This window comes from Geotrypetes seraphini, chromosome 3 (genome assembly GCF_902459505.1).
Source record: "Geotrypetes seraphini chromosome 3, aGeoSer1.1, whole genome shotgun sequence".
Taxonomy (NCBI): Eukaryota; Metazoa; Chordata; class Amphibia; order Gymnophiona; family Dermophiidae; genus Geotrypetes; species Geotrypetes seraphini.
The window spans coordinates 196,828,546-196,853,991 of record NC_047086.1 but is presented as its reverse complement, the minus strand read 5'-3'; the positions used below and the strand labels follow the sequence as shown (position 1 = coordinate 196,853,991).

General features: G+C 47.7%; 1 protein-coding gene across 5 annotated transcripts in view; it reads left to right on the top strand.

The window, feature by feature from the left end:
• The window catches only part of TNS2 (tensin 2), a 274,519-nt gene that overhangs the window by 188,774 nt on the left and 60,299 nt on the right, over window positions 1-25,446 (top strand). For all 5 annotated transcript variants that reach the window (XM_033936279.1, XM_033936280.1, XM_033936278.1 and 2 more), the window contains 2 exons: window positions 1,840-3,537; window positions 22,176-22,341. In XM_033936279.1, the coding sequence (XP_033792170.1) occupies window positions 1,840-3,537; window positions 22,176-22,341 (1,864 nt within the window). The remainder of the gene's footprint in view (window positions 1-1,839; window positions 3,538-22,175; window positions 22,342-25,446) is intronic.

The window sequence follows — 25,446 nt, the reverse complement described above, 5'->3', positions numbered from 1 at the left end:
ATTATTTAAGTTGTTTATTTATCATAACAATATGCTGATATGTCGATAAGCTCTAACCACTAGGCCATTACAAAAAGGTCAAAGTGTCTTAGAATACTTTTGTTTGTGTAAGTGCCAGAGGAATGCCAGTGCTGTTCTGTAAGTGATGCGTACAACTCAGCACACAAATGTAAGGAGGCATTCACAAGGGAGGAGCAGGAGTGTGACCAGCACTTATGTGCATAACTTACAGAATACCATAGATAAGTGCCAAAGTGCAACATTTAGGTGTGTACTTTTATACCTGCTATTGACATGGTAAGTGGGAGCCGATATTCAGTTGGTTTCTTGGCTAGCGCGTTGTCTACCCCAGGGGTAGGCAATTCTGGTCCTTGAGAGCCGGTGCCAGGTCAGGCTTTCAGGATATCCACAATCAATACGCATGAGATAGATTTGCATCTCAAGGAGGCAGTGCATGCAAATCCATCTCATACATATTCATTGTGGAAATCCTGAAAACCTGACCTGGCTCCCGGCTCTCGAGGACCGGAACTACCTATCCCTGGTCTACCCGATGGCAGTGCTCAACCCAGACATTCAAAGTCAGGCCGTTTCTGGCGACCAGCATTGAATATCTGGTTTTATTTTTAGCCATGGCAACTTAATGGGTTATGTCGATATTCAGTGTTAACCAGTTAAGTGCTTAGTGGCTAAAGATAGGCCACATAAATAGTAGGCCTATTTTAGCCGCTAAACATAGCTGGTTAAGCACCAGTATCCATGCCGAGCCAGCTAACTGCTAACTGCAGTCTCCCACTGAATATCCACGGCTGGGTGCCGATGTGCTATTTAACTGGCCAGGAGCTGTTCCTTGCCAGTTAAATAGTTTTGAATATTGGGGGGTTGGTGCTCAGATACCGTTACAGAATTGACACCCAAAGTGCTGCATCTTGGTCAGAGGTGTCAAAGTCCCTCCTCAAGGGCCGCAATCCAGTCGGGTTTTCAGGATTTCCTCAATGAATATGCTGCTTTCATTGTATACTAATAGATCTCATGCATATTCATTGAGGAAATCCTGAAAACCCGACTGGATTGCGGCCCTCGAGGAGGGACTTTGACACCCGTGATCTAAGTGATGGCCAGTTATAGAGTTGCATCCTAGAGCTGGTCAACATGTCACTTTACCAGGATAGAGTGGATGTGTTCCCAAGGGCGGGGGTTTGAATTTATGCTCACACTTTGCAATATTTGATCATATCCGTGGAAACTGAGATGGAAAACGTGTGCTCATTAAAGAGCAGGGTAAACAAGAGCACGTAAACTTCCTAGGGTAATTTTTGCAAAACAGAAATACTGCCGTACTTTAGCTTTGAAAATTGATCAAAGGGCACACAGGGATAAATCTGCATATGCTTTTTTTTAAAAGAACTGTCTTCTCATTCAAATTGGTAACCAAACTTCAGGATTGCAACTGTCACGTTTGAAAGTCACTCAGAGGTATAGAGTTCTTCAAGAAGAGAGTTGCGCCCTCTAGTGATGAACCAAAGTATATTTTTCAGTCGTTGCAACTGAGTGACTTTCAAACGTGACGGTTGCAATCCTGAAGTTTGGTTACCAATTTGAATGAGAAGACAGTTCTTTTATTTGAACTCTAATATTTTTCTGACTTCCACTAATATTTAACTATTAGTACCCCAGTGACATTATAAAGAAATTATGCTTTTTTTTAAGCATGTCTGCATTTATCAAAATCTCTCAGCACGCAGTTGGTATAAAACTAGGACTCAATTAGCCTGTGCTGAAAATATAGAACTAGTTGCTAACACATGGAAATGATACTGCTGCCTCTGTGCTCCACAGACATGTCCCACACCCGTGGACCGCTCGATGGAAGTCTGTACGCCAAGGTGAAGAAGAAGAGAAACCTGAGTAGTCTCTCCAGTAATGGCAGCCCCACCAGTCCCATGTCAGAGCAGAGCAGTCGCTTTCTGTCTATCAGCAGTGACTCAGGGCACTCGTCTACAGTCACCGACAAACTGGAAGACCCCACGCCATCGGCCAAGGCCCTGCCCACCCCAGCTGAGAAAGAAGAGTTAGACCGACTGCTTGGTGGCTTTGGAGTGAAGACCAAGCAGGAGGCTATAAAGCAAGAAGGGTCAGCCATGCATGGAGAAGGAATCCATGCACATGTGCTGCAGAGACTGTCTATGCCTGCAGAGATCTCTGCTATACACATGCAACAGAGACTGCCTGTGCCTGGAGAGAGAAGCCCCTCACACATGCATCTGGGGTTTCATCTTGGGCACAGTAATGGCGAGAGAGGAGGTCAAGAAACAACCATTCAAGATGAGGAACTGATGGAAATGAAGCAGTTTGGGATGCTTGGAGGATGTCCTCAGAAGAGAGGTGGTCTGGCTCGCCATTGTTCCTGCAGAGTTGGCTACAGATCCCAGAGCTGCTTGGACCCCAGGTGCAACCACAGCCTGGACCGAGTCCAAAATGGTGCCTATTACAGAATGGAGGGAACTTTGGAGCACAGGAGACCGATGTACAACAGCAACGGGATCCATGTCAATAATGCACATCTTCATTCACATCTTCTTCATCATGAAAACTGTGAACAAGACAGGAATCCTGAGCAGCAGGATGTGGCCATGCTGGACAAGAGGCGGGTGTACCGGTCATATTCTGAGGGACCTAAACCTCACCAGTACAATTTAAGCCATGAGCTACAGCCCTTCAATCTCTCAAAATGCATAAGTCTCGGAGACCACCAAGAGTTTGTATACAAGCCATCAAACTACCGTGAGTTGATGATTATGGAAGGCCACCCCATGAGAGGTTTGGAGCCACTACCCATGCTTTCTCCTGTGTGTCCATGCCAAGACTGCCAGGAAAAAGCTGCCCATGATGACACTAGTCTCTCTGCAGCTTCTCTCTATGGTCTCTGTCTGGATCGGGAGTCCACACCACAGGAGATGTGGCCCCATGATGGTTTGAAGCCCTCGGTGCTTCACCAGCTAACCAGGGCTGCTCATTCATTACCTGGAGTTCCCCTGCTTGAGCCAACACCTGCCTGCAACCAGCACTCTAGAGTAAATCCTGACATACCTACTTTTGATTTTGACACTACCCATGGCAAGATGCCAACACACATGGGCCTTGGCTACTCAGCTCATCATAGACCCCACAAAGGGGTGGAAGGAAACCCAGAATCTTTCTACTATAGTAGGTTTTCTGATGGCCATTACAGCTCTGGTTACCCAGCACTGGGACCCCATCATGGCTCCTGTAGCTGTATTACTACCCAGTGTTCCCAGCAAGCTTTCTGCAGTAATCATGGATACAGTAGAACTCTGGCTCAACCCTGTGTGTCACCATCAGATATGAGATCCTACACTGTTGGATATCATTCCCCCCGCTCTGGTTCTGTATCACCTGGAGGGCCACCTTACTCCACAGCACTTCAGTTCAGCTATGAGATGCAGCCTAGGGAGAGCTGCGGGGCATGTATTCTTCCCAGTGAGCCGGCACGGTCTGCACCTCTCACATCCCAGGGTAAGTGGCATTCTTTTTTCATTCAATGATTGGTTAGGCTGACAGAGAAACAAAGGCCTGTAGATTCTGACCTTTGCCTTGCTACTCAATAGGTATCTCGAGGTAGCAATCCAGAGAAGATATCAAGTTGTCAACAGAACTAGAAGGTGAACAAAATCTGTTGGGTTTTTTCCCCCCAGTTTTGGCTGAAACCAAACCTGTGGCTGAATTTTGTTACTTGGTTTTGGCTGAATTCATAACTGAAACCATGCTGGCCCAGCCCCTTCCCTAGGGCCTACCTTACAAGGCATTGGTGGTCTAGTGGTGCAGTCGGGACAGGAGCAATCCCCACAGCTGCTGCTGCCCCGGCTAGCTGCGTTGTCAAAATGGCTGCTATAACTTTAAGCGGTAGTCTTGTAAAATTGTTGCCAGAGGTCACAACAGCCATTTTGAGATTGGATGCGGTGTGAAATGGAAAATTTAATTTTGTTCAGGTTTTTTCTCCAAATTTTTGTTACAGGAGCAATATAGTTGGTAACACATACTTTTTTCAGAGCCTCCCCCACCACCATCCCACCAAAGTTTGGATTTTTTTCAGCCATTTTGGGCAGAAAATTACACAAAACAACATGGGAAATATTTCATACAAATGCACACCCCTCAGCAGTAGCATAGAAACATGAAGGTAGGTGAAGACCTATTTCTTTTTAGTATTTATATATAGCACATATAGCCTAAGTGGTTTACATTCAGGTACTCAAGCATTTTTCCCTATCTGTCCTGGTGGACTTACACTCTATCTAACGTACCTGGGGCAATGGGGGATTAAGTGACTTGCTTAGGGTCACAAGGAGCAGCTTGGGTTTGAACCACAACCTCAGGGTGCTGAGGCTGTAGCTCTCACTACTGTACCACACATTCCCTGCTTGTCTGCTCAACTATGCCATCCACTATCCCCCTCCTCTCCCTTAGCAATCCAATTAACTTGTCCAAAGCTGTCTTGAATTCAGATATACTCTTTGTCTCCACCACCTCCGCAAGGAGACCGTTCCAAGCATTCACCGCCCTTTCTGTGAAAAAGAATTTTCTGAGGTTACTTCTGAATCTATTCCCTTTCACCTTCATCCTATGCCCCCTCATTCCAGAGTTTCCTTTCGGTTGAGACTCGCCTCAAGCGCTTTTGTGCCACGCAGGTATTTAAACATCTCTATCATATCTCCCCTCTCTTGCCTTTCCTCCCCTCGTGCCCCTCCTCTTGCCTTTAAGACTGTACACCTTATGACAAAGACCCACATGATATAAATAACTTTGAACTGGCAAGGTGAAAAAAAAGTCCAAGGGAAATAAAAAAAACATTGTGGAGTGACGATGTTCCTGAAATGGACTTTATTGAAAATTTCAAAGTTCCAAAAGTACAATTAAGTAATCCACATAAAAACCTAAAGGACCTAGACCGCTGCAAGCGTAGGACCCAATACGGTCCGTGTTTCAACAAGATAGTCTTCTTCAGGGGTCCTATAAATGAATAGGGTCACATTGGAGTGATATATACACAATTTGGAGCAGTCTCTGTGTTGGTGAATCTAAGGGTGCGGGTAGAATCATGCATAAAAGTGATATAGTGCAAGAATAAAAAAGAAACTAGAGGAGTGTTAAGACTAAAATTAGTTGGTGAAAGAATGTGACAAATGTGATGAATAAGAATGAAGGTGATAAAGAAGATGACGTAGATGGAAAAATGGAGAGCGACTCCAAAGGAATCTCAACGTGTATAAGTGGTAAAAATTATCATAATCAATAAAAAATGGAGTGTAAGGTGAAGAAAAACTCCAGTGAAATATAAATAGTGACCTTTATGTTGCTGTGGTGTGAGATAAATTTGTAAAACCACGGGAAAAGAAGAAGAGAGGGAGAAAGAAACACTATTTGGGAGAACATACGCACCCTGAAAGTCCTATGGTAGTAGATACGTGGAGTAACTAATTAATCCAAGAAAGACATAAATAATCCAATCTGGCACTTTTTTCCAAACCCAAATAGGGTAGTCTCACAATCATTGATGAGTGGATTTATAATTTTGGATAGTCATAATAAACCAGCAATCCAACAATGCTGGAAACTGACAACATTTTACTCACTATCAACCTTAAGGCGTCTCCCCTCCCCCTCTGAGATAGACTCATAGCATGTGATATGAATGTAACCTGAGGGTATAGGCAGCTGCTTTAACTCTTCCCGGATGCTGGCTGATGGGACACACCAAAATGTTTATTTGTTTGGGACCAGGGCTGAGACCAGCTTCTAACACGCACAAGGCAATCTCCTCGCTCCTCCAAGAACCCAGATCACACCAGGTATTTTAACGTCCAACTCAGCTTTGCTCCTTCTTAGTGGTGAAAGAGGCACTCTGCTTGAATGTTCCTCCAAATCTTAAACAGTTCCAGGACTAGGGTTACCAGATGTTTGGATTTTCCCGGACGGCTTTTCAAAACCCGGCACTTTGACGTCATCGTAGCGCATGCACGGATGCCATCCCGACACACGAACAGGTTAAGGGGGGGTGGGGCTGGAGGACAGGATGTGGGCGGGATTGGGTGGGCCTGGGGGCATGGCCACGGGTCCACATTTCCTTTGGGAAAATCTGGTAACCCCATCCAGAACGTATGTGCAATATCTCCAGTCCTTAGAAATGTACTGGTCATTTGTAAGGAGACAATCCAAAAAACCCTTTTGAACTTCCTATGAACTTCCTGTCTCCACAAGTGTAGATAGTTCAGATCTTAGCTCTGATTACCAGGGGCTACAGAAAATCCACAGCTCCAAAATGCATATTTTCAGTAATGGCCCCTCTTACCTAGAATGCCCTGCCTTTATACATAAGAGAAGTTAAAGACCTCAATATATTTAAAACCAATTTAAAAACTTTTCTCTTTAAAGCTTCTTTTAATCTTTAAACAATCCATTTTAACAATTTTATCCCAATCCTTATGTTTTCTCCCTATTTGGCATTTCCTTTCTCCTCATCTGAATAATAGTAATTTTGTAACTTTTTCCCTCCCTTTTCCCTTCCCTTATGTATCTGAGTTTCTCCTAGGACAAGCAGGATGAGTCAGCCACATATGGGTGTTGTCCCAACACCTCCCAATTTGCGGATAAGCTCTCCAATAGCTCAGAGAGAATTTTTTTTTTTTTCTCTGAGCACGTGCAGTGCCCGGGCCCCACTGGGCATGCCCGAGCCCTACCCATTTCCCCCTGCTTCCCCCTAATCCCCAGTCTTTAGTTTCCACCCGTTCCCATCGGTCGGATTTTTCTACAGCTCTCCATTACAACTTTTCTACTCATCAGAAGATGCCTGAATCATCTAAAGAAACAACTGGGATGCAGGAGGAGGATGAACACACTGGATCCTCATGAATTGTGCGCCCACTGATTGGATCCGGCGCTCGAGGTTTCCGTGTGGCTTGCATTGTGCGCACATGTCACCACGTGCACGCAAGCTAAGGAAGAGGGCACTGAGAGACTTCATGAAGAGAAGTGAGGCCCGAGTAACTTCCTCCAGCAGCCATCCTCATCGGAGCGTAGCAGCGGGGGATCCACAGATGAATCCGGTGAGGAGCCTCCAGGACATCCTGGCTCACTCAACCCCCCCGACTGCAACTTGCCCGGTCGAGAAATCTCTCCCGGAGGTCCTGCATGCTGTCGCTAGCCGCCAGCCCCTGCAGGAAGCCGATAGGAGTCTCACCAGACCGAGAGATCTCTCCAGGAGTTCCTGCATGTTACTGCTTACAGCCAGCCTCTGCAGGGCATGAAGAGAAGTGAGGCCCGAGAATCTTCCTCCAGCAGCCATCCTCATCAGAATGCAGCAGCGGGGGATCCACAAGCTACAGTGGCAAGGAGCCTCCAGGATGCCCTGGCTCAGCTAATCCCCCGCCTGCACTTGGCCCGGTAGAGAAATATCTCCCGGAGTCCCTGCATGTTGCCGCTTAGAACCAGCCTCTGCAGGGCAGCCGATAGGAGTCTCGCCAGACCGAGAGATCTCTCCAGGAATCCCTGCATGTTGCCACGCACAGCCATCCTCTGCAGGGCAGCCGATAGGAGTCTTGCATGCTGCTGCGTAAATCCACAGCTTCTGCAAGCAACAGATCGGGGCTTTCACCCTCCAGACGGCATGCTGCCTCTTACAGCCAGCCTCTGCAGGGAGCCGATTGGGGTTCAAAGGTAAGTCCTATCTGCTTGTTTTTGGGAAAACCTCTGATAATCTGTTGCAGCCCCGAGGGCTCTGCCCCACCCTCCTCCCAATCTGAATTTAAGGAGAAAGAATCTCCCATGCTTCTTTCCCTTGGAGGGGACCTGCAGACCTCTCCCCCCAGTAGGAGACATGCTGCCCCAGAGTTCAGCTCATAAAGGACATGCTGAAAAACAAACAAAAAAAACAAAACAGCTCGATGTTTCTTTCCCTCTTGGGGTCCTGCAGAGTCTACAATTCACACCTTTCCCACCCCGCCCCCCTCCCCCTCTCATGTTGGGAACGAGGAGTCTGCCTTTCTCAGCAGGGTGCTGATATCATCAGAGATGCAGCATGTCAGACCATGCCTCTCCAAAGGTGGGGGTTTGAAACTCCTCAGTCTAAAAAGCTGTTTGCTCTTCATAAAACCTAGGCAGAGTGCTTTTCCAGCTAGCATGAGGGACTCTGTACTATTCATGATTTCTATAGCACTGAAAGGCATATGCAGTGCTGTACAGTTTAATATACAATAGGCAGTACAGCAGCAGAAGCCCACTCAAGAGGCATTATCACTCCTCTTTCTCTGCCTCCAGGCACAGTGGGAAACGCAGCCAGGAGCACTGGCACAGATGAAGGGGTGCATCCTGCCCCTTCTCTGCAGGCTCTCCCCCCCTCTCAAGAAAGACAGAGAAGGGCGGTGGGGTACATGGAGCCACCCAACCAGTCAAGTGGAGCAGCACATGAACCTGCGAACCACCAGGGGTGGGACCAGCAGCCACAGTTAATCCTCCTGCTGACCCACTCCTCTCTCAGCGGGCTACACTCCCCACTATGCCCCCCTTTCGAGGGAGCCACGCACAACAACATGGCGCGGTTCAGCGGCATGCCATGCACCCAAGCAACGGAGGAACAAGCTACACACCAGCCTCCAGCCACGCCCCGAGTCACCACCCACAAAAATAAATAAATATTTACTAAAAAAAAAAAAAAAAACCCCACAAACAAGGACTCACCCCAAGTCCCTCCAGAAACTCACAACCTTTCTCAAGATCCACGTGGGTGGACAACAAGTACCCAAGACAGAGTACTACAAGGCCTGAACTACCAGTACCAGTACTTCACGCAGGCAGTGGCGATTCCAGTCCACAAGAACCTCCTGGACTGCAGAGACAAGATTTGGCTGACTCCCTCCTCAGGGCAACCAACATCAAGGAGACTGGGATTGAAGTACCAGATCTTTCCAGCCCAGGGATTCGACAACCCGCAGCAGCCATACATGGACATTGCGGTAGCTTAAGAGAAACAGGGCAGCACGACCCTCCCCCCCTCCAACCCCCGTCAGGGAAGGACCTGAAAAACCCTGGTTTCCACGGGGAAAAAGACCTTCGAGGGCGCAATGCTGAGCGCACGAATTGCTGCGCTCCAGTTCCAGATGCGGCTTTATCAGGAGGCCAGTGAGAGGAAATAAATAAATAAAATAAAATAGAGACTCCAGCTCACAACTGAGCCAGTCCACACTGGCAGCAGTCTGTGCTCCAGTGCTCGCAACAGTAACATAACTGCTATGCAAACAAGCACCGCCCGAGGGGCAGGGGCATCCAAGGGCAGCCCTCTCCCCAAGACAAAAACAGAACCTTGACCACCCTCCGGCCCAGCAGGATCAGATTGTCTGCGAAGGCTTGGCCCAGGATCACCATCGACCAGTGGGCCCTCAGCATCATCAAGCAGGGATTCCGAATTCGTCTCCACTCCCGCCCCCCCCCCCCCTCCATCTGACGACCCAACTTTCCTGCAGCAAGGAGAGGACCTGCTTCGGCAGAATCAATAGAGGCGGTGATGAACAGAGGAGATCACCAAGGGGTTTCTACTCCAGGAACCCCCGCGTCACCATGGACAAGGACAACGCTTGTCCCTGGATCTCTGTAAGCTCAACAGATGCATACACAAGGTCCAGATACACTCTCTGGGTACAGTCTTGGCCCTGTTACAGCCCGAGTATTGGCTAGTATCCCATGCACCCAGCCCACAGGAGGCATTGTCGCTTCTAAAGCCAAGACAGACGCCTCCAGTACAAGGTCCTGCCCCTTGGACTCTCAACGGCTCCAAGAGCGTTCACAAAGTGCGTGGCAGTGGCACATCCTCGCCTTCAAGGGGTGTGCGTCCTATCTTATCTCGACAGCTGGCAGCCCCGTCAATCACCATAACCCTCCTCCAAGAACTGGGGTTCCTCATCAACTACATGAAATCCCACCTGATACCCACCCAGGGGATATCGTTCATCTGGGCAGTCATCGACACCACGCAGTCCAAGGCCATCCTACGGGACTACCAGATCGACGCCATGACATCCCTGGCCCAGTGCATCCCTGCCAGCAGCTCATCGTCAGCACGCTCCGGTCTTTGTTGTGCAGCACACCAGACTACTCATGTGATCCCTGAAAGGGCACCTCAGATGTCACTGGGACCAGTGTACCCAACCTCTGACCACCCACTTACTGGAGCTCAGGGCCTTAGGGAATGCCCTCGAAACCTTCAAACAGGCAGGGCAGTCCTCACCCAAACAGAAAACCAGGTGGCCTTGCACTATATCAACAAACAGGGAGGGACAGGGTCAACCTCGCTATGCAAGGAAGCTTGCCACATGTGGGAGTTCTCCAACTCCATTCAATGCCCCATCCAGGCAACTTACCTCCTGTGGGAGCAGAACGACCTGGCAGAAAGACTCAGCCACCAGCTGGATCCCGATGAGTGGTGTCTCAACCCAGCGGCGATGAAGAAGATCTTCAGCACCTGGGGCACACCGAGCATCGACCTGTTTGCAACCGAACCGAACTCAAAATACTCGACCTTCTGCGCAAAGAGATCAACCCATCGCCGTCTCAGCCCCGACGGTATGTCTGTGAGTTGGAACACCCTAAGTCCTGCAGAAGATTCTTCAGGACAGAGCAACGGTGATCATGATTGCCCTTTTCGGACAGGACCCTGTTCGGACAGGGTCAACCTCGCTATGCAAGGAAGCTTGCCACATGTGGGAGTTCTCCAACTCCATTCAATGCCCCATCCAGGCAACTTACCTCCTGTGGGAGCAGAACGACCTGGCAGAAAGACTCAGCCACCAGCTGGATCCCGATGAGGGGTGTCTCAACCCAGCGGCGATGAAGAAGATCTTCAGCACCTGGGGCACACCGAGCATCGACCTGTTTGCAACCAAACCGAACTCAAAATACTCGACCTTCTGCGCAAAGAGATCAACCCATCGCCGTCTCAGCCCCGACGGTCTGTCTGTGAGTTGGAACACCCTAAGTCCTGCAGAAGATTCTTCAGGACAGAGCAACGGTGATCATGATTGCCCTGTTCGGGCTCCTGCAACCATGGTTCCCGTTCCGGCAAGGGATAGTGGTTCACCCACCTCTCCCCGCTCCCGATCAGTGCAGTTCTCATTACACAACGCGGGAACCTTACCCTCCACCACGACCTGCGTTCCTTAGCCCTGACCGCATGGATGATGAGAGGATGAACCTACCACAAGACGTGGAGCACACTCTTATGGCAGCCAGAAGACCTTCAACCAGAAAACGCTATGGGTTGAAAGGGAGAAGGTTTCGCTACCAGTGCACAGACACGCAGTGAGACCCCTACAACTGCCCCATACCGGACATCCTGCAGTACATACTGAGCTTATCTCAGGGGGACCTAAAACCCACTTCCATCAAGGTCCACCTAAGTGCAATCACGGCATACCACGCTGGCCTAGACAGCAAACCAGTGTCAACGCATCCAGTAATCACAAAATTTCATGATGGGACTGTCCAATCTGCACCCACCGGTCAGACCACCACCGCCCGGATGGAACCTCAACTTGGTGCCGCATCATCTCACCTCGACCCCTTCAAACCTTTGGGGGAGGCAGATCCCGTATTCCTGGCTGGGAAAACCCTGACCATCGTGTCTACCGACACACTCCCTCATGAGAACAGGGTGGTACCCAGAACCCACCCCCGATTCTTGCCGAAGGTGGCTTCAGCGTGCCTCCCGGCACTCTACATTTCCCCACAGGGAGGCACACTGCCACCTCAGCAACACCTCCTGGACTGTGTGCGGGCCCTGAGTATGCAGCAGATTAGACAAGCCTCAATTGTTCGTCTCCTACGACCAAAACAGACCAGGACTTCCGGCCACCAAATACAGGCGCTCGCGCTGGATATAAGAGTGCATCCCCTTCACCTATAGAAAAGCGCAGCATCAACCGCAGGTGGGAGCCAACGCCCACCAGCGCAGAACCATAGCCAACACAACGGCACATCTGCACCACACACCAATAGGGGACATCTGCGATGCAGCCACTTGGTCCTCCATGCACACCTTCACCAAGCACTACTGCCTCGACATAGCATTCCACGCTCCAAATGCATTCGGCCGAGCAGTCTTGGAAGTGGCTCTTCCCTCCCGGGAGGGACAGCAACCACTAGCACAGCCTTGACAAACACTGATCAAGTAGGGTGTTATAAATATCGACAAACACTGTTCAAGTAGGGTGTTATAGATATTGATTAAGTAGGTCTTCCAGCACTCCTTCCTAGACTGAATGTGGAATAGGCAAGTATGAATTCTCACATGCAAGTACGATTTGTCACTGTTGACCAGTTGGTTTCTCACTGTTCATTGATTGTCATTGACCAATTTCACTGTTCTGTGAGTTAAGTAGGTCTTCCAGCAATCCTGTCAAGTCTGAATGTGGAATAGGCAAGTATGAATTCTCATATGCAAGCACGAATTGTCACTATTGACCAGTTATGAATTGTCACCGTTGACCAGTTGGTTTTCTCACTGTTCATTGATTGTCATTGACCAGTTTTCGCTGTTCTGTGAGTTAAGTAGGTCTTCCAGCACTCCTGTCTAGACTGAAGGTGGAATAGGCAAGTATGAATTCTCACATGCAAGTACGAATGGTCACTGTTGACCAATTGGTTTCTCACTGTTCATTGATTGTCATTGACCAGTTCATTGTTCTGTGAGTATTATTGCTCAGTTAACACAGCACTTTATCTAAAACCTTGTTTCCACAACTTTACCTGCTTTGCCTGATTACCCTGCCCGGCTCGGCCTCCACAGCCAGGCGAGGGATGCACAAAGCGCTAAGGCGCAGGTCCAGTCGGTACATCCCTCGGCTAGGGAGTCACCCATAAGTGGCTGACTCATCCTGCTTGTCCTAGGAGAAAGTGTAGTTACTTACTTGTAACGTAGGTTCTCCGTGGACAGCAGGATAGTCAGCCACACAACCCACCCGCCTCCCCATACGGCCGACCCGGCCACAGCTAGGAACATCCTGGGGATTAGGGGGAAGCAGGGGGAAATGGGTAGGGCTCGGGCATGCCCAGTGGGGCCCGGGCACTGCACGTGCTCAGAGAAAAAAAAAAAAAATCTCTCTGAGCTATTGGAGAGCTTATCCGCAAATTGGGAGGTGTTGGGACAACACCCATATGTGGCTGACTATCCTGCTGTCCACGGAGAACCTACGTTACAGGTAAGTAACTACACTTTGTCTGTTTTGTCAGTTTGTTTTTATCCCCTTTTAAAGCTGTATAACGTATATTTTATTGTTACTCGCTTAGTATGTAATAAGCGATTTATCAAATTTGATTAAACTTGAAACTTGAAACAGACCGGCCATTGGAAACACTTCTGATATAGTGTCTGCATTTTCCTTTGGCTACATGAATATGACACAAAAAGAATGTGGGCCACACAGACTGTAGAAGTTTGCCCCGGCCTCAGTCTTACTTGCTAACCACTGGGATTGCTGTTGGAGCCCTTTCCAGACCATCCAAATCTGTTTATCCAGAATCAAGACAGAGACCATAAAAGTCTGCCCAGGACTGGTTTCTCTTCCCTGCTACCGGAACGACTAGTAAAGGTCCATCTTAAATACCCGCAAGTTATATTTTGATTTCATCCTCTCTCCATTAAGGATCCTCTGTGTTTTTGCTAAGTTTCTGAATTTTGTCACCACCATAGGGTTACCAGACGTCCGGATTTCCCCTTTTGAGGACACGTCTGGGGGTCTGGACAGCATTTCAAAACCCAGCACTTTGTCCAGGTTTTGAAAAGCTTTCCTTCAGGCAAAAGGGCATCCGCGCATGCGCAGATTTGCTGCCTGACGAGAACAGGCAGCAGGAGGCGAGACTGGGCAGGATCAAGGGCGGGATGGGGTGGAACCAGGACGTGACAGACCTGGGGAGCGGGTCTAGGGGGGTCCGGATTTTCCAGACGGAAAATCTGGTAACCCTACATCACTACCTTCCCCAGGAGGGCATTCCAGGTATCCACCACCCTCTCCGTGAAAAAATACTTCCTGTCGTTGCTGCTAAGTCTGCCACCTTGTAATCTCTGTTCATGTCCTCTAGTTTTACCACTTCCCTGTCTCTGGAAAAGATTTGTTTTTATATTAATATCTTTCAAATATTTAAATGTCTATATCAGTGTATTGCAAATTGTGTGCCGCGAGACATCGGTGAGGAGGAGAGGCGTCAGCTCCAGATGACTGCTTATAGGACATAGGATGTGCCTCTCACAGCGTAGTACCGGTGTAGTAATAGCAGGTTTTGCGCATAAGTGGATGTTTTCTGTGATGACGTCACACGTGTATAACATCATTACATCGATGTCTGCGCCTGTCTGGATGCCCTCCGGCCATGGCTTCAGAAAGTTTGCGGGACACTGGTCTATATCATGTCTCCCCTATTCCTTCTCTCCCCTAGGGTCCTCAAGTCCTCTTCTCATACATCTTTTGTTGTAAACCCCATTCCATTTTTGTCACTTTTCTCTGGATCACGTTGAGTCTTTTTATGTTCTTAGCTAGTTACTCCAAGTGGGGCCTCACCAACGACTTGTACAGGAGCATCAACACCTCTTTTCTTCTGCTGCTTTTGCCTCTCTCTTTTCAGTCCAGCCAGAGGACTGGAAACAACAGCAGATCACAAGGACGCAAATGCTGACTTTTCCAATCCTCTGGCTTTCTGCAGATTCAGCCTCTCATCTTTGTAAGACATTTTAGTCATGACATAGCAAAGGGCTGCATAATACTACAGTGGTAAGGTTTCAGTCCCCTTGATATTCAGTACTATTTAACTGGTCAAGAATGACTCCCGGACAGTTAAATACCGCCTAGCCAGCTAAGCACTAATATTTAGTGTGAGATAACTGGTTATCTAGCAGCTAGCCGCGCAGTGTAGCTGGTTAAATAGTTGGCCTGTCTTTAACCGCTAATACTTAACCGGTTAGCGTAAAATATTAGCTTCTGGCTAGAGAGAATTCTGTACAAAATATTTTAAGACTTTTTTGCATTCTTGAATAATGTGTTCTGTATGGAATATTAAATCACGCACCACTCAAATGCAGTGATTAGTTGTTTTTTTTGTGAGAGAGTGCAGAATGTTTCCGAATTTATAAATATGCAGGATTTGTAAAGGTTTTGTCTGCTGTAGTTCCTGCACTCTGGCCTGGAATGTGGTGGTTAGCAGAGCACATTTCTTTTGGACCGACCATTCGTCTCCAGCAAAGTCAGGGCTGGAATCTGGCACCCTGAACTCTTTTTTTTTTTTTTTTGCAGCTTCCCGGTATTTGTAGTCTATCTGATATGCTCCCCCAGTGTAATTTAGTCATTGCAGTGACTTTCCCAATGCCGTTTCCCTCCCTCATCTTACGAGCTATTATATTTTGTAGTTCTTTCCCTAAACCTTAATTTCATGTAGTATATGTTGGTTTTATTGGTTTACCTTATGGTATCTGTATGTTTCCTATTTTGTTGTTATTATAACCTGTTTTAGACTGTAAGCCACTCTGAATGTATTACCCTAGGGCGGGGTAGGAAATTCTAATGAAACTTGGAAACTTGATATTACAGCTCCTTCCAGAACCCATTCATGGGCCCAAAATGTAGCTGTATGCTGTTGCCATTGGTGACTGGAATTAAAAACATAGAAACATGACGGCAGATAAAAGTCAAATGGCCCATCCAGTTTACCCCTCCACAGCATTCACAATCTCCTCTTTTCCCTAAGACATCCCACATGCCTGTCCCATGCTATCTTGAATTCAGATATAGTCTTTATTTCCACTACCTCCTTTGAGAGACTATTCCACGTATCTACCACCCTTTCTGTACAGAAGTATTTTCTTAGATTACTCCTGAGCCTATCACCTCTTAACTTCATCCTATGCCCTCTCCTTCCAGAGATTTCCTTAATTTGAAAAAGACTCGCCTTCTCTACATTAACATCATGGCGATATTTAAACGTCTCTATCATATCCCTTCTCTCCCATCTTTCCTCCTGTTTTGCCACCCTGAGATCATCAGACACAATCGCCCCCAAATCCTGCTCTTCTTCCGTGCACAGACGTTTCTTGCCTCCTATACTATACCGTTCTCCTGGATTTTTGCAGCCCAAGTGCATGACCCTGCTTTTTTAGCATTAAATCTTAGTTACTAGACCATTCTTTGAGCCTTGCCAGATCCCTTCTAAGCTCTGTTCTTCACAGCGTACTGAGAGCCCTGGAAGACTGAGCCCCAGGGCCAGCCCAGCTCGGTGCAGGAATTCTTTTAAAATGTTTCTGGTATTTTAGTAGGTAGAGCCAAATCCCTCTTATTAGAAAACTAGTTTCAAAGGTGATTTACTAACTGAGGCATTGGGAGATAGAGCAAGGTGGAGAATTTGTGACTGAGCTGGGACCAGGTGTAGAGTTACCTGATTTTGTTCTGATAAAACCCGAAAATGTGGCCCCGCCTCATTACACCCCACCCCCAAACCTCTTCACCTCTTTCCTCTAGCTCGAGGCCGCATTTGGAGGGCCTCTGAGCATGCACAGATGTAATGCAGTGACGAGCATGCATGCGATGTCATCGCGTCATACCCTCCAGACGAGGCCCGAAGCTTGAAAACCTGGATGGACTGCTTTTCAAGAATCCGTCCGGACACCCAGCAGTCCTCTGAAAAGAGGACATGTCTGGGTAAATCCTGACATCTGATAACCCTAACCAGGTGGCATTAACCACTATTGGGGGCCTTGACAAATTTGGGGGGGATGCCTACTTCTCTCCAGCCTTGGTCCAACAGCATTCTCCACCCCTCGCCCCCCAGTCTAGCAGTGCAGCTTACATTTCTTCCCCAGGATAAAAAGTGGCATAAAGGCGCAGAGCTGCCATTTTGGAGGGACTCTGCTGGTCCCACCCCTCTGAAACAGACAGTGATGTCAGAAGGGGGCAGTACTGGTAAAGCCATCAGTGGCAACTCCCTGCCATTATGCTGCTTTGTATCCCTGGGAAGCAACTGTAGCGGGCAAGGGAAAGTGGGCAGAAGGGTGATTCGATGGCCAGGATGGTTTAGATGGGCTGGAGTGAACTTCAGTAGATAGAACCTAAGCACGCTACCGGGCAGAGCGCTGGGTTTCTGGCCCAGAAATATCTAAGAAAAAGGACCATTTAAATTAAACGATTATAGAGCATGTACGGCTGGGCAGACTGGATGGACCATTCGAGTCTTTATCTGCCGTCATTTACTATGTTACTATGAGTGTGCCCTCTTCTCAGGACCACTTTTACTTATGGGCTCCTTATTAAGCTGGACCCGGGGCGGTTCCTCTGTGCTCATTGGCATTAGGCACCCTAGAAGCCTTTCAGGCTTGCCTCCGCCCAAGTAACTTTCAGATTCCTAGTTTCTTTTCTATCCTGAGATTTTGATAACTAAACTCAACAATGATCACTCCAGTGCCACCTATCCTGTAAAAACATAGACTTAGATATCGCGCTTCGTATACAGAGTGCCCACAAAAACACTCCTTAATTTTAAATGGTTACAAAATCCAAATTTATTGGAATATGTTTATAAATAAGATGACAGCAAATACAAGTCCCAAAAAGCACGGTTAGCAAGATCTTACACAATCGCTTGCACTTTCACCCTTATAAGCTGCAATTGGTGCAGAAGTTACAACCTTCAGACAGTGCAACACAACAAAATGACCAGGTGTTCCTCAAGTGGCCCCAAGACCACCGGACATTACTGTTTGTGACTTTTTCCTCTGGGGAGTACGTGATAGACAGAGTGTATGTACCTCCACTACCCGAAACTATGGATGATCTGCAGGAACGCACCACTGAAGCTATAAACGCGATCATGCCGGATATGCTTCAGCGAGTCTGGTCCGAGCTCGATTATCGCATCGATGTTTGCCGAGTAACAGGTGGGGCGCACATCGAGTGTATCCAATCAACAGATGCCATATGAAACTTTATGAGTTGATGAAACTGTAACCTTAAAGGTGAAAGAATATTCCAATACATTTTAGTTTTGTAACCATTTAAAATCAAGGAGTGTTTTTGAGGGCACCCTGTATATTTACTACTGCTACTACTTATCGTTTCTATAGCACTTCTAGACGTACACAACGCTATACATTAAAACAGTCGAGAGACAGTCCCTGCTCAGTAGAGCTTATAATCGAATCAAATAGAAAAACAGGCAAGTAGGGGGTCAGGGAGTTTCTCAGGCATGGCTGCTTTACAAGTGAGTGGGGGTTAGAAGTTAAAAGCAACCTCGAAAAAGTGTACCTATACATGCAAACATACATAAAGCAAATTCTAAAAGCCTTTTATTTATTGGGGTTTATTAACCACCTTTTCATGAAGAGATTCACCCAAAGTGGTTTACAATACATTGAATAGTAATGTAATGTAATGTAATTTATTTCTTATATACCGCTACATCCGTTAGGTTCTAAGCGGTTTACAGAAAATATACATTAAGATTAGAAATAAGAAAGGTACTTGAAAAATTCCCTTACTGTCCCGAAGGCTCACAATCTAACTAAAGTACCTGGAGGGTAATAGAGAAGTGAAAAGTAGAGTTAGAGGAAAAATAAAAATAAAATAAACATTTTAACAAGACAGCATTGATCTAAATACTTTGGAAGGTAGAAGAGAGGAGAGAAAGGAATATAAGCAGAAGGGGGAGCCGTTGAACAGTAGAATTCTGGAGAAATTTAAATGATAGAAATAGAACAAAACAAAACAAAAAAAAAAAAAAAAAAAAGTAATCAGGAATAGAGAATGACACGGGGAAAAAATTTGTCCCTGTCACCGCCCTGTCCCTACAACCACCATCCCTGTCACCGCCCCGTCCCCGCGACCACTGTCCACGCCCCGTTCCCACGACTACTGTCCATTCCCTCCTTCCTAATGTGAGGAAACATGCTCGATCACGGATTGTGTGGTCCAGAAGCACCCTCCCGCCCAATCGCCGTATCCTGCCATCTCCCTCCCTCCATCTCACCTTAGGTGCCTGCCGAGTCTGACTTTAATTCTTCTCCCAACCACACGCTTGTGATAAGCCACGCGCACAGCTGCTTGAGCTGTTGAATCTTCTCCTCTGACCCAACTTCCTGTTTCCGGTTGCATCAGAGGAGATTCAACAATTCAAGCAGCTGCGCACGTGCGACTTATTGAAAGCGTGCTGGCTGGGAGAAGAATTAAACTTGGATTCGGCAAGCACCTAAGGTGAGGTGGAGGGAGGGAGATTGCAGGACGTGGGATGCGGCGATCGGGTGGGGATGCTGGACCGCGCGATCCATGCTGGCTTCACTGTAGAGACGAGACCATTCACCGCTCTACGGGGTGAATGGCCTTGTCCCCGTCCCCGCAGTGACCACTAATTTTCTCTTCCTTTTTCGGTGGGTTACCCGCAGCTACTCGTGGTTAGCCGCGGGTAACAACCACCGTGTCATTCTCTAATCAGGAACTCTTTAAGTATTTTCCCTATCTGTCCCAGCAGGATCACAATCTAACTAGTATCTCAGGCAATGGAGGGTTATGTGAATTGCCCAGAGTCACAAGGAGCAGGCTGGGATCAAACTCTCAATCTCAGGGTGCTGAGGCAGCAGCTCTAATCACTGGACCACGCCTCCTCTCCATTTACTAGGTTAAGTGGATAATCTGAAAATTAACCACCTTGCCTGCAGGTTAAAGTAGGCTAAGAACATAAGAATTGCCGCTGCTGGGTCAGACCAGTGGTCCATTGTGCCCAGCAGTCCCCTAACGCCGTGGCTCTCTGGTCAAAGACCAGTGCCCTAACTCAGACTAGCCCTACCTGCGTATGTTCCAGTTCAGCAGGAACTTGTCTAACTTTGTCTTGAATCCCTGGAGGGTGTTTCCCCCTATGACAGACTCCGGAAGAGCGTTCCAGTTTTCCACCACTCTCTGGGTGAAGAAGAACTTCCTTACGTTCGTACGGAATCTATCCCCTTTCAACTTTAGAGAGTGCCCTCTTGTTCTCCCTACCTTGGAGAGGGTGAACAACCTGTCCTTATCTACTAAGTCTATCCCTTTCAGTACCTTGAATGTTTCGATCATGTCCCCTCTCAGTCTCCTCTGTTCGAGGGAGAAGAGGCCCAGTTTCTCTAATCTTTCGCTCTACTATATATTGCTTTGTGTTGCTGACAGAGCCTGTTTTGCTTTGAGTGCAGCAGCTCATGGCTGCCACAGCCCCACCAGCCACCACCACACACGCTTCCAGAAGCTGCTGCCCTAAGCAGGTCCACTTTATCCAGCTCGGGGGCCCTGTGCCAACATTTCTGGATGGGCTCCGCTCCTCATGTTCCATATGTACCAGAGGGGGCAGGGTCAACAGGGTCCTCATGAGCACATAAGCTTTGAAGGCTCCTTGGTGCTGAAATGACTCCTGGTGCTGGACCCAAACTCAGATGTACAAAACTCAAACGCCGCCTGTGGTGTAGTAAAGGGGGAGGCGGTCCGCCCCGGATGCTGTCTTGGTGGGGGCGCCAGCACCTGTCTTCCTCTCTGTCCCTCTCCCATCTCACCCCCTACTATCCCCGTGCCTCTTTAATATTCGCGGCACGAGCAGCAAGTCCAACCTGCTGCCCGCGCCGGCGTTGGCTCTTCCTCTGACGCCACTTCCTCGACCCACACCCAGGAAAGGGACGTGCGCGGCAGGAGAGGGTGGGGAAGAAGCAGATGGGGGTGGAGGAGGGGCACCACCACCCCAGGCGCTTCACCGCCCCAGGCGCTACACCACTGAACATCATAGTAAAAACATACCGTGGTGGGAGCAATTTTTTTGTTTTGTTTGTTTGTTTGTTTTTACTGGCATGCAAATTATATGCATGCTATTTGTGCAGAGAATTGCTGGTAAAAAGGGGAGGAACTGTGCCTAGTGCTTGCTCAGAAGAGCAATCGCTAGGCACAGTTCATCCCTCCTGTCAGGCTGCTCTCCCTGCCCCCGATCAACTCAGCCGCAGGACTCTCCAAAGCTACCGGCAGCTTCAGGGCTTTCCCTGCCACTCAGCTGTTTGAGGCTTCCTCTGACGACTCGGCCGATATCAGCATGTGTTACAAATGAGCTCCTTGTGATGCATTACAGAGGATTCTCAGTGGATGCTAAGACGATCGATCCTTAGCAGCCATGGAGGACCCTTTTGTGCATCAGGAGGAGGGTTTTTCTGTCAGTAAGACTATTTAAGGAGTCATACTGGCACGGAAAACCTTTTCTTGTTGCTGCCACGGCTCTGACCACTTGGTTTACCTATTGTTTAAGCTGGCCCTGCTTGGGACTAAGATGTGGCGAGCTAAATAACTGGCCTCTAAGCTCATATCCAGAGTCAGTGGCAGAGCTAGGAGTAGAAACTGCAGCTTGATGTTCTAAAATCCAAAGATGACTTTCATGGGCAAGAAGGTGTTTGGACTGGTGAAACAGGCTGCAGAGAAATGGGGGGAACGGGGGGGGGGGGGAGGTTGATGTTAAAAGTGATTTAACCGGGTAGTAGAGGCTCCTTCCTGGTTGAATCACCTGTGCAAGGCTATCTGGGGGGATTCAGTGGCACTTCCATTGGATACTGCCACGGAATATTCTGAAACCGGCTAGGTTGTGAGCAGTCTGTCGGCAGAGCCTGCACTTAACCGGATAAGTTAACAGGACAAATTGGACTGCTTAAAATGCTTATTTGGTTAAGGGCTGAATATAGACCTTTACCAAGATAAGTGCTGGCTGTCTGCAATGTATCCAGATATTCAGTGTCAGGGCTCGGACGTGGCTGGCGTTGAATATCAAGGCGTAAAGCCATCGGCAGCGAAAAGTCACTGACTGCTGGCAGCTGAATATTTACCAATACTGTGAAAAAGAAGATCTCTAGTCACAAATTAATCACTTACTCTTATAATGAACAATTATTATAAGGCTCACTGTAATTGGCAACATATTATTGATGTGTTACCCTTTTGGATCTCTATCTCTACAATAAGAACAGTTCCTTGGTCTTTATTTCAAGGCGACTTTTAGCTGAATATTTATGCCAGATATACTTTAGAGTGGTTTCAGTAACACAAGTTGTGTCAGATGTGAAACCTGCGTTGCTTTTTACTCTGCAGAGGTCCCGGGATGTGGCGAGACAGTGACCTGGAGAGACTCCCCTGGCTCCCACAGCTCCCTTCGCCGTCACCACCGAGAGGCAAGGATCATCTGTTCTACTCCATCTGATCTCTCAGGGTCACCCATCCCAGTGCATACCAGCAGCCCTGTCCACAGTAAAGAAAGGTACTCTTAGCTCTGTGTGTGTGTGTTTAAGTGTACATGTATGCTGTCTGATAGTGAAAGCTTTAAGACTGGAGTTGAACAGCACTACCCCCCTCCGTTACTACACAGTTTGTGACAATTGTTGTTTCCGAGAACTAATTTGGATTTATGTTCAAATCTGTTTTATTTGAAATAAAATAGAAAATACAAACAACCTAGACAAGATGAAGCAAGAAACTGTCAACAAGGCTTAGCAAGGCTAGCAGAATAGAACCCATCCCTATCCCCCCAAACCACCCCAGCAAAACAAAGCTAACCCCCCCCCATAAGAACAATAAAGGTGGCTACCCATAGATGTCAAAAAAGAAACGCCTGAGGCCCGTACTCTTGTGGCCTCGGATCATCGAAAAGGTGTGTAAAACAAAACAATAAAAAAAAAGAGAAGGAAAAGGAGCTTTGTCCGGTCCCGAACTAGAGCTCAATAACTAGCTGCCCGCCTATGAGACTGTGTTCAAAATGAGTCTACGCCCTCTCGGGGACAGAGAAGTAAAAAATGACTACGCCTGCGCGGGCGGCCCATTGCCTCGCGGGCCTCCCACAAGGCCAGGTTGTGTACCAGCGATCTCCATCCCCAAATGGAAGGCGGCTCGGATGCTGTCCAAGACTGTAAGATACATTTGCGAGCAAGCAAGGAGACACACCTTACGACTCCAGAGGGAACCCTCTTTAGGCAGACCCCTGAAAGCTCCCGGGAAATCCAGTACCAACTGCTTCACTGTACCAGACAGGGCGCAGGAGTAAAGGCGTTGGATATACACCGTGATAGACCCCCAAAAGGAGCGAATAGTCCAGCAATCCCAGAAAGAATGAACAAAAGTGTTAAGGTCCCGAACACATTTTAAACAAAGAGGAGAGGAGATACCCCCTATTTTATGTAATTGCACTTGTGTGTAATATGCCCGATAAAGTATTCTAGCATAACACTCCCGATATATCGCTCCCGTATCAACTGAGGTATCCCGGGCAAGGCACCCAAGATGTTCCACTGACTAAGATCCTGGTGAAGCTCCTGGCCCCACTTTGCTTGGAGCTGCTGGAAATCCTTAGGACGTTCAAATTGATAGAGGGCTCTATGTAACGCTGACACTGAGGTGTGAAAGCCCGCCACCCCTTCAAAGAAAACTTGCAGACTCTGCCTAATAGGCTTCGCAAGGCGTTCCTGAGGGAGGGAAAGAATGTAGCATTTGGCTTGACAATAAGCAAAAGTATCTCCCCAACAGCAGCCCAATTGATCACCAAATGCCATGAGAGGGTGCAAGCGGCCCTCAGGAGTCAACAGCTGTTCCATAGTGTGGATCCCCCGACAGGCCCAGTCCAAAAAAAAAAGGATTATCAAGTCCTGGAGGGAAAGCTAAATTCCCCCTCAAGGAGATCTGGTTGGTCACCCTAGGGTCCCCACCCAACTTACAAATGAAACGATCCCACACTGCCCGCATAGATTTCAATAAGAGAGTCGATCTGAACTGAGCGGGAATCTCCGTAGCAGGTAAGTGCAAAAGACTCCGGAAAGTATGAGGGGCATAGAAAGCTGATTCAAAGTCTAAAGGGGTAAATTGATCTTCTCTCTGTAACCAATCCTTCAAATGACGCAGTAAACAGGCATCATTGTAAAGTCCAAAATTGGGAAGTCCAAAACCCGCTTGCTCCCAGCCTCCCACCAAAAAGTGATAGCGAACCTTAGGCTTCCGTCGATTCCAACAAAACCTGGATATTAACCAAGCTAAGCGATTAATGTCTTTTTTTTTAAGAAACGGATTGACAGCGTTTGGAGAACATATAACCAGCGGGAAAAATAACCATACGAATTAAAGCTATACGTCCCAACAAAGAGAGAGGGAGATCACCCCCAGGTGTCCAACTGGAGTTTGGTAGTGGAAAGAAGTTTAGAAACATTAATCGAGGAAAGTTGATTGAGAGAAGCTGGTAAATATACACCTAGATATATAAAGGAACCTGAAGCCCAGCGCAACAGAAAAGGGGCCCCCCACCGGATTCGGAGATCCGAAGAAGAGGTCAAGGCATCAGATTTGAGAAGGTTCAGCTGGAAACCGGCAAAATCCCCATATTCCTTGATGGTGTCTAGCAAAGTCGATAAAGAGCGGTGAGGATCAATGAGAAGAGCAAAAAGGTTGTCCACAAAAGCAGCCAGTTTAAAACTATGACCTCCGATCTGAACACCTTTAATATCTGGGTTAGCATAAATATTTCTTGTGAGCGGGTCTAAAGTCATAACAAATAACAAAGGTGACAGGGGACATCCCTGCCTCGTTCCCCGATGAATCTCAAAGAGAGGGGACCGACAATTATTGACCCACATGGTCGCCTGAGGAGTAGCATAAAGTGCCTGAACAGCCAAAACAAAGTAATCTTCAAAACCATATTTAAATAAAATCCCACCGAACCCGATCAAACGCCTTCTCAGCGTCGAAGCTAATAAGCAAAGAAGGGGAGGACAGTCGAGCACTATATGTCATGGAGGTTAAAATGGTCCGTAGGTTCTTAGCCACCAACCGACCCTTGACAAATCCCACCTGCGAATTGTGGAGAATGTACCGGAAAAGCCAAGCTAACCGGTTGACCAAAATTTTTGCCAAAAGTTTAACATCAAAATTCAGTAGGAAGATAGGGTGATAGGATTCTAGGAGGGCCGGATCTCTCCCTGGCTTTGACAGGACTATCATCTGGGCCATATTGAGATATTACGGCATAGCTTCAGCATCAATCATCACATTAAACATATTAGCGATCGGCTGAACGATTTCCAATTTCAGAAGTTTATAGAACTCAGCTCTATATCTTGAATTCCTGGATGGTGTTTTCCCCTACGACAGCCTCCGGAAGAGCGTTCCAGTTTTCCACCACTCTCTGGGTGAAAAAGAACTTCCTTACGTTGTACAGAATCTATCCTCTTTTAACTTTAGAGAGTGCCCTCTCATTCTCCCTACCTTGGAGAGGGTGAACAACCTGTCTTTATCTACTAAGTCTATTCCCTTCATTATCTTGAAGGTTTCGATCATGTCCCCTCTCAGTCTCCTCTTTTCAAGGGAGAAGAAGCCCAGTTTCTCT